Genomic DNA, 13953 nt, shown 5'->3' with positions numbered 1-13953 from the left:
CTTCTCCAGGGGATCTTCACAACCCAGGGATCGAACCCAGGTCTCCTGCTTGGCAGGCAGATTCTTCACCACTGAGGCACCTGGGAAGCCCCAAAGATACAGTATCAGTTGTGAATTCAGCCAGTTCTTTTCAATGAAAATGATTAGCCTGAAGCCTCAACCACCAGATCAGTTGGAACCTAAGAAATGATGCTGTTTACCTTTTCTGACCCTGATGTCTTTACTCACTAAATCAGGAACTGTCTACCCACCAAGCCCCTTCCTGAATACACGTGTACCCTTAGCTTAAAACTTAACACGCACACACACCCCCAAACCAAAAGAGAAAAAACACATTACCCACTTTCCCTGTTGGGGAGATGCTGCTTTGGGAAAGATTCTCACTGTTCTTTATTGCTGAAAGTAATACATCCTTCCTTCTCGAATCTTTGACTTGGTTGTGTCTTTTGGCTTGACTCCCACAAAGAGAGGAACACAGTTTTTCCAGTAACAAATTCACATGGGAAAAAAAAAAGTTGAGTAAGAGCATTACTTTGAGTTTAAGGATAAGGCACTTTGTATAAAAGACAGAACTGTGATGGTAAAGTTGGATCCCATGGTGGTTCTGGCCACATTCAGAGACTAACCTGGCCCTTAACATTCCTCTTGGGAAATCTACCAGTCCTTCCAAATGATCATACTTAAGCAGAGAAGTCATAACTGGGGTATTTGTCTCCCAGTGTGCCCATTCTCCTTAATTTTGAAAGTTAGGGATGGAAAGCATGAGTAGAATGGAGCTCATTTGGAAGAGGGAGGAATTAGAGGTATTGAACTGAAAGGTGACTTCAGGCCAGACTATGAGGGTTGAGGAGTGTCAAGATGAGTTCCAGGGATCCAAAACAAAGCACACCTCAGGGTCTAAAATGAACACTTTTCTGAATGAGTTAACCTATTTCCTGTGTTGAAAAATGAGAAATGAAACTCAATCAGGCATCTTAAATATTTTTAGATTTATTTTATTATATGTGCATATTCAAACACAGAAGTCTTTCATAAATATCTTTCATAAACATTTCAATATTTATTCATATGCATTTTTTCCATGCTCTTTGGTCATTCAGTATTCATAACAAACTTTATAGTAATCTGAGGGAAATCGGCTGTGTAGTCAATCTTTTGCTTTTACCTGTAAAATGGCTAATAAAGGATTTTCATCCTGCAGTCACAGTGACTTTTGAAAAATATGGAGGTACATTGATCTGTAATCCTAAATGATCCTAAAACAACATAAGTAAATTTGTCTTAAGTTTTTCCAAATACATTCTGCTCTAACTTATTTTTATTCTCCTGAGTGTCAAAGCAAACTTTGTTTCTGAAAAGGTGCAGTTAGGACCCACTGAAGTAAATGAGGAAGTGAGACTTTCTAGTCACGGCCAAGACAAGGCCATGGACTTGGAAGTGTGAGGTGACAGGGCAACAGCAAAACTCGGTGTGATAGCAGCAAATTACAGAGACTATTAAAGTCTCTGTATAACTTGACAAAGGGTATTTAATTTTATATTGGACTGTCATTCTATTATGACCTTTTTTTCCCTGTTGGTCCCAACATATACTCTATTCCTGTTCAGATACTCTCAGAGCTGGACAGCAGAGTAGAGAATGTTTTAAATTGATTAAAGGGACAAATACTAAAGAAAGTACTCTTGGTATTCTGCCCAGAGTACTCTTGGAGGCTTGAAATAGTAAACACATTACTTCCAGCCTACTCAACAAGCCCAAACCAGACCACCAAATTCTACGGATTTTTCTCCCAGTATTGTTATCCCCATTTATGCCTTTTGACACTATAGCTCTAAGTGCCTTGTCCCAATGCACTCAATAACTCAGTTTCATTTTTGGAAAAAAGAAATAAAACTTACCAAAAAGAATTACAGAAAGCAGCAAATACTGAAAAACGAAAGTTAAATATTTTGTTGTATAAAATGGTGTATCCAGAATTTGAACTGCTTTAATTGAATCTGAGTAAATCTACACCCACTATTGTGGAGGACACGTGCTCATTCCAAGGTCTCTCAAAAGTTAATTTCAGAAGAGCAGTCCCTTGGTTGAGTCCAATTTTTTTGTACATGGGAAATAGGTGTCTGTTTTCATTTTCCTCTGAACAAGATAAATATTGTTAAGTATCATAGCTTAAGAAATGATCTAGTATTACCAATACTATATTTATCATATGTAATAATTAACTTTTAGTCATATACTCAATAACATTTTGAATTATAAAAAATTGTTACTTATCTTGATCTTTCTCTAATCTTCTCCAACTTTTTTTTAAAATAATTATTCCTTCAAAATCCAGGGAACAGTATTCCTGAGAATACATCTTGTGACAATCTTATGCACATACATGTATTTTAGCAATTACACACAGACATTTAACACATTACATTCAACACATTTAAGGGCACCTTAAATGGAACAGATGTATACATCTGTAAAATCTCCATAGTCCCAGTATGAAAACATTCCTATTCTATAAGGCCCTGTTTGTCAGAGTGGAGGCTTTTTTGCAAGGTACAACATTACTTAGCTTATTGGAAAAGTTTCCAACAGACTTCCATAACACTAAAGTGAAGGAATCAGGCTAAAAGGCAGACAGGTCAGCATAGTCATGTTCAACACAGTCTATTACTTTTCAAATATATATATAAAGGTATATAGGATTCTGGTCAGATGTTTAACAATTTTCTTCGACCCTTTTACTTTTTAAATATTTGATACAGTTATACACAGAGAATTTGAGTCAAGCATCAAGGAACTGGAACAAAACACGCACATATAGGAGACTCATATAGCCCAGACATTTGTAATTACCAAACATAAGGCCTCTAACACTAAGGGAGCAGCATAATTTTAAGCAGATGAAATATATCACCTTAGCAAGAATCATAAAACCACTTCTTTATGTGTATTTCTGCATTTGAGAACTCAGCATTAAGCATAAATGTCCTGAAAATATTGTAAAATGTAGAAGAGGTCATTTACCACCTCTGTTTTCTGAATGTTTAGATTTGCAATGTTTAGTTTTGTCCTTTAACTCACAGATATCTTTCATTCTATTGTGAATGAGACCAAAATCCAAATTATATTGGAAAATATAAATCACAATAACAAACAATGCCTGTTTAATAAGCAATGCTAACGGGAAAATAATTTTCCTTTGTGATTTGGGTGGTTTTAACAGGTCTCCTTTATATATACATATACATTTCATAACCAACGTAGTCAAAGTTTTAGTGTACAGAATGGGTTCTAAATTCATTGCAATGTAATTGTAGTCTAAACTGTAGCTTGAGTGCTAGAAAACACATACACAAATCCCACCACCATACCAATTTAGGTATGTATATGAATTTTTATATGCTTAGAAGTTATGTAACAATTTTCTAATATAAATTGTTAAAGTTTTGAAATTTAATATTGAACTGTAAGATGCCAAGCCCTACTATAGGATTAATAACACACTAGATATGGCCTCATGAGCCTCCTAAGTTGTATACTTTTCTTGAAGTAACTGAATGTCAAGTTAAAGTAAAATACACAAGCTGACTGTGTCTATAAAGAAATTGCACACTTTATATTTTTTCTTCATAAGCTTAACATCTAAAGGATCATATAAATCTGTTAACATTGAGAAAAGTTATTTTATTGAACCAATTCTAATAACACTAATCTTAATATCAGAAAATATGCCCTTAAGGGCAGGCACAGGACACTATAAGGGAAAATAATTACATTTTCCAATATTTTCCAATGTTGGCATTGATGTCATCAGGGCTAGAAGTAGGAATACCATCTCTTTCTAGCTATTATATTTATATTTAATTTTTATCATATTATAGGCTATTTATGTCTTCTTAATTTAGAATTATGTCTGATAATCTCTAGAATATTCTCTGTGTTGATTATGAAATGGAATGATCTTATGGCATTAGCATTTTGATTTACAATATGTAATGAAAATGACAGTTAAAAAATAAATTGAAAAGTTCACATTTCTAAAAATAGTATTTTTTCTTCTAAATGGTTATATTTTTGATCCAAAAAAAAAATGGCTGCAGATTTATTTGCTATTAATATTTAGTTTCCCCAAACTAATATTTTCCTTTTGATTATTTTTTATGTAAATTGCTACTTGTATAGCCACCTGATTTAATGTTTTTAAAATTAGAAAAATAAACATTTGCATGAGATGTATTATGTAACCTCAAAAAATTGCATTAGTTTTTTAGAATACATTACTTCTTAATATTCCTAGGTAAGCAGCTCTGTAATATTATACATTTTTAATTGCTCAAGGCTTCTTGAATCATAAACAATGTGCAGTGAAATGGCTCTGTCCCTTTATTCCTCCCTGGATTTCATGGTCTTTACACAACCAAACCATCTTAGCCATTGATTTTTTAACGATGTTCGTGAAACAATATGCACATTGGCAGAAAAATCTACTGGGATTTGTGCTACCCATTGAGTGTAAAGTGCTGTGTTTTCATATATTCCAAGTGAATGTTTTCAACTTTCAGCAAACTGATCCCTTCCACGTCTCGTCTACACCTACAACACTTAAAAGGTACAGAACTAAACGTGAGACTCATCTAGGTCGACATCCGTCTCCCCCCGCTCCGTGGGAGTAAAAGGGAACTGGCTCGCCAGCAGGGGGTTCTCCATGCCATTTTCCTCACTGATATGAAGAACTGTGTCTCCGTGCTGTAGGAGGATGGATGTCTCAAGGCCTGTGAAGTCATCAGGGTCTGAGAGTTGCGTAGAGAGGGGGCTGTGTGCCGTAGCACCTTGTACTTCTGTGTCCTCCTTCCTTTCTCCTTCTTCAGCTGGGAAGTTCTCACCCTATGACCAAAAGGATCATAACATTGAAAGGTAGGATGGATACCAGGAAAGAGGATCAAAAAATACTGTTGTCCAGCTGTGACTGGAAAGGAATCACAAGGCTGGACCTAGTTTTAACCTTATGGCACCCCACTCCAGTACTCTTGCCTGGAAAATCCCATGGACGGAGGAGCCTGGTAGGCTGCAGTCCATGGGGTCGCTAGGAGTCAGACACAACTGAGCGACTTCACATTGACTTTTCACTTTCATGCATTGGAGGAGGAAATGGCAACCCACTCCAGTGTTCTTGCCTGGAGAATCCCATGGACAGAGGAGCCTGGTGGGCTGCAGTCCATGGGGTTGCTAGGAGTTGGACACGACTGAGCGACTTCACTTTGACTTTTCACTTTCATGCATTGGAGGAGGAAATGGCAACCCACTCCAGTGTTCTTGCCTGGAGAATCCCATGGACAGAGGAGCCTAGTGGGCTGCTGTCTATGGGGTCGCACAGAGTTGGACACGACTGAAGTGACTTAGCAGCAGCAGCAGCATACGTGAGAGTTTATATAGGCCCTTTCAACTTTCTAAGCCTCAGTTTTCTAACCTGCTGCATGAGCCTCATTTTTTGCCCTGTTTACCTTGTAGACTGTGAGGGTAAAATGAGATAAAGGTATTACAATGATTTTAACCATTAAAGACTTTAAAAATGTATATAATATATTTCCCCTTAGCTTTCTTTAAATACCACATGAGAAGAATGTGGGATCAAAACAACAAAAAAAATATCTAAACAGCAACAAAAAAAGATCAAAACAAAAGTTCCTCTCAGAAGATTCTATATTTAAAGGGCTTCCCTGGTGGCTCAGATGGTAAAGAATCCACCTTCATTGTAGGAGACGCAAGAGACCTGAGTTTGATCCCTGGGTTGGGAAGATCCCCTGGAGAAGGCAATGGATACCCATTCCAGAATTCTTGCCTGAGAAATCCCATGGACAGAGGAACCTGGGAGCCAGTCCAGAGGGGTCGCAAGGAGTCAGACATGACTGCGTAACTAAGTATGTATTTAAAGGTTTCATCTAAATTGGTAACTTTATTTTTTTTTAATTGAACTGTCAGCCATGTATAGTATACTGATTTTCAATGGTAATTTTATTTTTTTTAATTTTATTTATATATTTACTTATTTATTTTTGACTGTGCTAGGTGGCGTTGCACATGGATTTTCCTTAATTGTGGCAAGTGGGGCCTACTCTTTCATTGAGGTACACTGGCTTCTCACTGTGGTGGCTTCTCCTCTGTGCAGCATGGGCTCAGTAGTGGCACACAGGCTTAGATGCTCGTGGCATGTGGTATCTTCCCGGACCAAGGATTGAACCTGTGTCCCCTGCATTGGCAGGCAGATTCTTAACCAATGGACCCCCAGGGAAACCCTCAGTGGCCATTTAATTATGAACTATTTCTTAGTTTTTTCATAACAAAGAGTATAAAGACTTCTCTTATTCCTTCTCAAGTAGATATATTCTTGGCCATATACTTGATTTTTTTTTTCATAAGGATAGGACCAGTGTCTGACAAAACATTACTGACTCAGACTCAAATGATATGGATGACATTTACATATCCCCATTCCTAAACAGACATATGCAAAGAGCAAGACTTGCTTGTTTCTCCAGGGCCCTCACCTGCTTGGGAGACAGGCTGTGAAGATCAGCAACAACAATGGCGGGGGAAGACGTGAGCACTGGTTTGTCCATTCCTTCCGGTTTTCTGGATGGGGCTGGGCTGCAGCCCTGTGGCTGGCCTGTGGCAAGAAGTGTGTCTGTTGGGGCACCTGCTGGCTCTGGCTGAGCCTCGATGAAGGTCACAGATCGTTTTTGGTCCGCTGTAGGTTGGAAGTAGAGCAGTAAATCAGAATAGGAGGATAGTAGGTTGGCAGTGCTTAATAATTAGCCTTAACCAGTGTCTCCTGCCTTTCTTAGTAAAGACATTGCTCGTTTACCAATAAATGAGAGCACATTAGGCCATTAGATACATGTTTTGATTTTACCTTCTTAGGGGATCTCCTCATAGCTCAGCTGGTAAAGAATCTGCCTGCAGTGCAGGAGACCCAGGTTCGATCCCTGGGTCGGGAAGATCCCCTGGAGAAGGAAATGGCTACCCACTCCCGTATTCTTGCCTGGAAAATCCCATGGATGGAGGAGCCTGGTGGGCTGCAGTCCATGGGGTCCCAAAGAGTTGGGCATGACTAAGCAACTAACACTTCACTTCACTTCTTACAAACAGTAGCACATGGGTAGAAAAATCATTTTTACATAAAAGAACCTTTCTGCATAAATTGTTTTTCCATAAAAACAAGATCAGTACAAAGCATTAAGTCAACTTGGTCATCGCTCATAACAACTGCCAACAGGAATTAAAAGTTCCTATTATTCATCACGCTCTTGTCTTTGATAAGACATATAACAAACCCAGTTCCTGGCTTGGGTAAATAAAACACAATCTTCTATCATCAAATTTCATAGCATTTGTGGTTCAACTTGGACTTCCCGGACCAGGGATTAAACCTGTGTCCCCTGCATTTGGCAGACAGATTCTTAACCATGGAACTTCAGGGAAGCCCTCAATAGTAATTTTAATTATTAAATATTTCTTAGTTTTTTCATAGCAAAGAGTATAAAGACTTTTGTAAAGACAATTCCCAAAGACAAGGGAATTATTCATTTACCTAGGTGCAAGAGGAGAGAGATGGGATTGAGGAAGGTGAGGGGGAAAAAAGGCACTCAAGTTTCCTGGGAAACTTCTTCCCTTTTCCTAGTGACTTCCAAAGGAGTGTTTATCTGCTTGACTCTCAGTCTCTGAAGGCCTTCCCCGCTGTGTGGCAGGGCAGTATGCCTTGTGTCAATGTCTACCCAGAGGGACACAGGAGGCCTCACCGGATGGCTTTGTCTTAGGTTGAATGCTCCTGCGGGTGGTTGACAGCCGAGCCCCGTGGCGGTTTCTGGGTTCAGTCTGAGTCTTCTGACGTGACAGTAGAGGACGCCTTAGCTAAAGGGAATAGGCAGAACAAAAAGCTAGCAGGAAGGATCTAACTGCTGGGACGAAAGACTGAATTCAGAGGATTCTATGGTTTGTTCTCTTCTTTGAGGATCTTTGTGGAGTCTTATGATTGTTCCTTATAGTCTTAGCCCATAAAATACACTTCTTCCTGCATATTTAAACATAAGTACTTATATAATTCTGGCATCCCCTTTAACCAATCCTATATTCTATCTTAACTATTATTACCCCTTTATATAGCTTAAGAACATTAATATAAATTAAAATAGTCATAGTAAGAATTTCAGGATACAAAACTAGCAATGATTGCTTACCAGTCAGCCTTTGCTCATCTAAAAGCTGTAGCTGAATATATTCTAACTTTGAAGGAAAGACTGATGAAAAACACCCCAGATTCTGGGAAAATGTCCAGCCTCCAGATCAGTGCTGGGATGTTCCCATCAAAGCCACAGCACAAAGCCTCATTTAGATTTTTATTTAGATGGTAACATAAAGGAAACCCACCCTACCAAAGGAAATTTTCAAGGATAATCTTTACTTCAATTTCAGTTTTAAATAGAATCATTAATCTTGAAATGAGGAAGAAAGGATGACTGTCTCTGCCTCTCTACAGAAAGAGGCCTTCAGTGAACTTTGTAACAAATCTTCCGTGGTCAGTAGTTTCACTGGCAATGGTTTCTGAATAGGGAGCAAATAAAAATATAAGCCCACTTATTTCACCAAGTAACCAGGTTTGCTAATAAGATTCAGAGCTAAAAATAGAAGCCCCAAACTCTCCACTTTGCCCAAGCACTTACCATGTTTTAAAGTTGCTCTGTACTGCTTATTTCAGGTGGGGAATAAATATTTCAGGTAAAATAGAGTCTTAAAACACATAAAATAGAGTCTTTATATATACTAAAAATTGAATAGAACCGCCCTTTCATAGGATGTCTCCCCTGCCCTTTCAGGGTTGCTTACCTGCCTCAGGCCCCTCTTCCTCCCCAGTGGCTGCTGAATGAGAAGGTTCTGTTGGCCAGGTTCACTCTGTACACTTGCCACCCTGTCAAGAGCATCACCAGTGTTAGCGTGCCCGGAGCAGGCAAATGAGACAATCTTCTGGTGGGTGTTAGTCAAAATCACTTATAGGAAACAGTCACTTCAAAGATACCATTATCTTTGAAGGAGGGTTAGGAAAGAACCCCTGGGATGGGAATTTTCAGAGGTTTAGGAAGGAGGACACGAGGCCTTGTAGCCCCAAGCTGCCAAAATTGAGATTCTGTTTTCAATCACTGATGCCAGTCTGTCATTCAGCAAAACATGGATTCAATCACACCCCTGGTTTGGAAGCCACCAAAAGGTTTAACACGTCATATGCTAATCTCAATTTTTTTTTTCAAGGGTAAGGAGAAAGGTGGTGACGAACAAACACGAACAACTCTATCACATGGATGGGAACAACTTTTAAAATATTTCAATTTACATGAAAATAAGATGGACAAATATCAAACACATCAGACACAGAATCCATTTGGGTGAAGGGTCACATTCAACACATGTTTGCAGCCTGAAGTCTCTGTGACTGAGTAAATAGTCACATAGGTAGACAATGAAAATGTCTTTTAAAATGATTTTAGATTGATAAGGCTGGCAAATAAATTAAGCTATCATTACAACTTAGTAGCTTAATTAATATCGAATAGTTGCACCCAAATATAGCACACAATTTGTAAAAGTAACAACCTGCTCCTCCCAAATTTACTGTGTATGTGTGTCTTTTATATGCAAAAATGGCTAACAGCAGTGGTCCCTATTTTAGTATTGGGTGAAGCTGAAAACACTGTCATGGACCCATGATCCTTTTTCATTCTGCATGCATGTATAATAGGGATTTATAATGGGAGTGGAGGTGAAAAAAAGAAATATACTGTGCCCCAGAGAACATTGTAATCCTGTGGATGATGCCAATGTGATTAATTAATTTCGGCTTTGCCTTTGCGAAAGGAGAGTCATCTACAAATAATTTTTACAGTAAAATATTCCACAGAGGAATGCAGCATCAGCAACTGTCCATGAAAAGGAAAAGACTGTATGCATTCATTGCCATTTAAAAAAAAAAATGAGCTCCCTAAACAAAATCTCCCTGCAGTTGTAGGGAGAGAAGTCGGTGGCAAGATGGACAATCAGACGTTTCCCCTATAGTTAATCATTACATGGTTGACACAGTCACATGTCATTTTTAAAAGTCTTACTCATATTTCCACTAGAAGAAAATCCAATGATTCCCAAATGGAGTTTATCGTAATTTTTCTGAAATAATTAGGCCATTTGGGATACATGAAATTCCATAGAGTTTTAAAAACAGGTGTTTTTTTAGACTTTCTTATTCTCCTGAATATCAAGTTCAAAAAGATCAATGTACATTGTTTTTATACATATATAACCTTGTACCATAAATGACCTTTCTATGTAGATGGAAAATTACCTCAAAGGAACAATGCAATAAATTCTGATAAGCAATACAGACTAAGTTGCTGGCAAGTTTGAAATGACATCTCCTTATTAATTATACATTTTAATATGTGTCTTAAACTGGAAAGATTAAGTATTCAATTACCATATGCACAAAAGTAGAAACAAGTTTTTCCCAAATACCAAGCAAGGCTTTCGCTGGAATGGATTCTTCATTGACATCTAAATGTTACCTCAGTTCCCTTGGCCGTAAAGGGAGGTTAATACTTACCATCTACCTCCCATTAAGGTAGAGAAAAGAAGTTAGTCAATGTAAAATGGTTTGAACATGAAAAGTGATGTAACATAGTATGCTTCATTGTTTTACATCTGTAATGAGTTTATTGCTTCTAGAACACCAGAAGGAAGTAGGTAATAAAAAGTCTTAAAAATAATTGGGTAGAGAAAATGAAATAGAGGCAGTCCACTTGTTTCACTTTTATTCAGTAATCTGAGATTGTGAGAAAAAAATGGTGCAAGAAAAGAAATACATGTCACTCAGGGAGTGTTAAATGCCAAAACATAATGGTAATTTCACGATGATTATTCCAAGGAAGAATCAAAAGCATCGAAACTTTCTCTATGGATAGAGAGGTTTATTCTAAGAAAAGGATCAGGTTTATAGATTTAGTATTTAGTTACTTTATATAAATGATACAGTTAGTGTTTCATGGAATGCATATATCAATTATTAAATTATAGAACATTCCCTTGGAAATACAGCTCAGCTAATATATTCTCCCTAAAAATATGATGCTAACATGTTTATATTTGGAACATCAAAGTCTGGCTTAACTGTGTGCAGAGGATACATTAGTAATAAACAACCAGAGAAATTAATAATAGAAGTAATGCACACAGAAGTAATTTTGCGTCTACATCAAATTGGAGTTGCATATAAAAGGTGGTTTCAATTTAGTTCTCCCCATGTCATGTAATATTTCTGTCATGTGCAGGATTTGTGATATGTGACTATCAGGTGTGCAATATAACACCAACCAGAAGACCATGGTGTCTGCCCTAAGCACCTCTCTAGAGAAAACCAATTCCCTAAAAATTTTAATCTTCAGAATGAGAAATGGCTGATTTTCACTGTTTTGTCAAATAAAAAGGTAAAACCATAAGTATAAAAGCAAACAAAACTTTCTAAATTGAAGTTAAATCATCCTTGGTGTTTCTGAGTCACTAAGCAATATTAATTACTCTGGCAACAAATCTGGATTTTAGAGAAGTAAATATGGGTCTTGGCAGAACTGGTATGAGTCAACTGTCTACAAAAACCAAAGACCTTACTCAAAATGCAAGAAAGTAATTTATAAGCTAGAAAAATGTAGACAATGTTAGAAGACAATCCTGGCACAAATGATTTCTTTTCTCTCATTTCAGCATGAAGACTTGGAGTGTATAAATATGTTGTTTAGTTGCTAAGTCGTGTCCGACTCTTTTGCATTGCGGGTGGATTCTTTACACTTGAGCCACCGAGGAAGCACCATATACAATTAGTATGTATGCGTATCCTAATGAAATACATGCTAAGTCGCTCCAGTCGTGTCCGACTCTGTGCAACCCCATAGACGGCAGCCCACCAGGCTCCCCCATCCCTGGGATTCTCTAGGCAAGAACACTGGAGTGGGTTGCCATTTCCTTCTCCAATGCATGAAAGTGAAAAGTCAAAGTGAAGTCGCTCAGTCGTTCAGTAAATACATATCTAATGGTATTTCTTAAAGGATAGGGGAACAAAAGGCCATTCAGTAATGCAATAAAAATTTCTGTCACTCATCTCAAAGTACAAAAATAGTGTATTTCAACATAGATTTCAAAATAAAAGTTTTAAGTAAAAGTACTGGGTGAAACTATAGGAAATGAATTTGTATTTCCTTTGCTTTTATCTATACTTTTAGTTTTAATTTTAATATGGTTAGAGAAATCTGGAGGGGGAACAGAAGGCACACAGCATAGCCATTTTCACCGGGTAATTGCCTTGTTCTGAGGAATGCATGAAGCCAGTACTGAAGGAGCCATAAAGCATTTATAGGAAACAGGGATATAAACAGTAGACAAAATCCTACTCTTCCCTTTCCCAGTAAAAGATTAGCATTTAAAGTTTACTTAGCCTCCATAACATCTAAGAAAATATATTTTAAATGCCACAGCATTTAGAGATTAGAGACTGGAATTCAGACAAAAAAGGGAAGGATCTGGATCTTAGTTCTCCTGTAAGAACTGATTTAACACCGGGAAAGTACACTTCTCTGTGTATCACAACAGATAAACGGATATTTTTTTAGTTAATAATTCTCAACTCCATAACAAGGTTGTTTTAATCTTTTCTATTTGGGTGTACTTGCCAAGTTTTCATAGTTTGGAAATGTGGATGATCATGAGATGGATAGATTATTTTTATTTTGTTTCACGCAGACTATCTATCTTGTTCAAACTTGTGTCACATTCTTATTTTCCACTGTGATTAAAATTACCCTTATGGAATCAAATAGCGTTGTAATCTCTTCTCTCTTTTTTTTTTAAGCTAGAGTTGATTGTCAATTCCTGCCTTTCAAAATGTTCTAACATGTCCAAACAAAATTTAATTCTCAAGTATAAACTTCCAGGCTTAAGTGCTTGAATAACATTTTGCATGTCTATATTCTTCTGGAGAGAGAAATATGGCCCATGGTGTGTGTATTTGGGGGTGGGCACAGGGAGAGAAGATCTACAATGAAGTTTCTGTATTTCTAAGAGCAAAGCTCTTAAAGAAGAGAATTCTTCCATGATATACATACTATTGCAATGTATTAGTTCCAAAAGAAAAAAAAATTCACCATAGCATAGTGATTCTTACAGACTTATACTTCTTCCTGTGAATCTTTATAAGAAACCAGTTACCACACATTTAAAAAATCCTGGAAGAAATTTTCTAAAGATCTGCAAAATTTTTATTGGTTTCCACCTATTTATCAGGTTATACTATTATCCTGGAGACTTCCTCATTTAGGCTTCGGACCAACTTGCCCATGTTGCCTAAAACAAGTGTTCTTTCAAAAGCAAATCCCCAGAAAGTTTATCAAAATGTGGGGTTGGGGTGAGCAGCAGGGTCTATTACTTTCTGTTAGGCATGTTTCCTGATATTCTTTAAGCTTTAGAGTCAGGTTTTCCTTAGTTGAGGGCTCAGGTGTGTGCTAAATGTAATTTACATAGTTAATTTCTTACTGCTTCTTTAGAACCTTAAGAATCTGCACCATAAAGAAGTTTCATGCCAAAAATAAGAAAGCCTGGAAACCAAATATTAAAAATATATATCCTATTTTATAAACCCACCTCTTAGTAATGCCAAAAGTTCCTCTCCTCCAAAGAGAACTTGGTGACATGGTGGCGTTTGAGAGAGATGATTTGCAGTGTATGGCAAAGGTGGACGTGCTACGGCTGTCGGATGCCTCTGCACTTGTGGAACTTTTTAGAATCCAAAGTGAGTGCTTCATTTTCTGGTTTCTTAATGATCACTAATCAATCAGGGTGACTGGCATCCAGAACGCAAACATACCAATTATG

At 37.4% G+C, this 13953-nt stretch overlaps 1 protein-coding gene across 7 annotated transcripts in view; it reads right to left on the bottom strand.

The window, feature by feature from the left end:
• Window positions 1–979: 979 nt before the first annotated feature.
• Window positions 980–13953, bottom strand: part of UNC80 (unc-80 homolog, NALCN channel complex subunit) — a 228877-nt gene continuing 215903 nt past the window's right edge. For all 7 annotated transcript variants that reach the window (XM_044937752.2, XM_044937753.2, XM_044937750.2 and 4 more), the window contains 4 exons: window positions 8878–8959; window positions 7794–7905; window positions 6543–6742; window positions 980–4881 (listed from right to left, as the gene is read on the bottom strand). In XM_044937752.2, the coding sequence (XP_044793687.1) occupies window positions 4615–4881; window positions 6543–6742; window positions 7794–7905; window positions 8878–8959 (661 nt within the window). In that variant the 3' untranslated portion in view covers window positions 980–4614. The remainder of the gene's footprint in view (window positions 4882–6542; window positions 6743–7793; window positions 7906–8877; window positions 8960–13953) is intronic.

Source organism: Bubalus bubalis, chromosome 2 (assembly GCF_019923935.1).
Source record: "Bubalus bubalis isolate 160015118507 breed Murrah chromosome 2, NDDB_SH_1, whole genome shotgun sequence".
NCBI lineage: Eukaryota > Metazoa > Chordata > Mammalia > Artiodactyla > Bovidae > Bubalus > Bubalus bubalis.
This window is presented reverse-complemented; position numbering and strand designations above follow the sequence as displayed.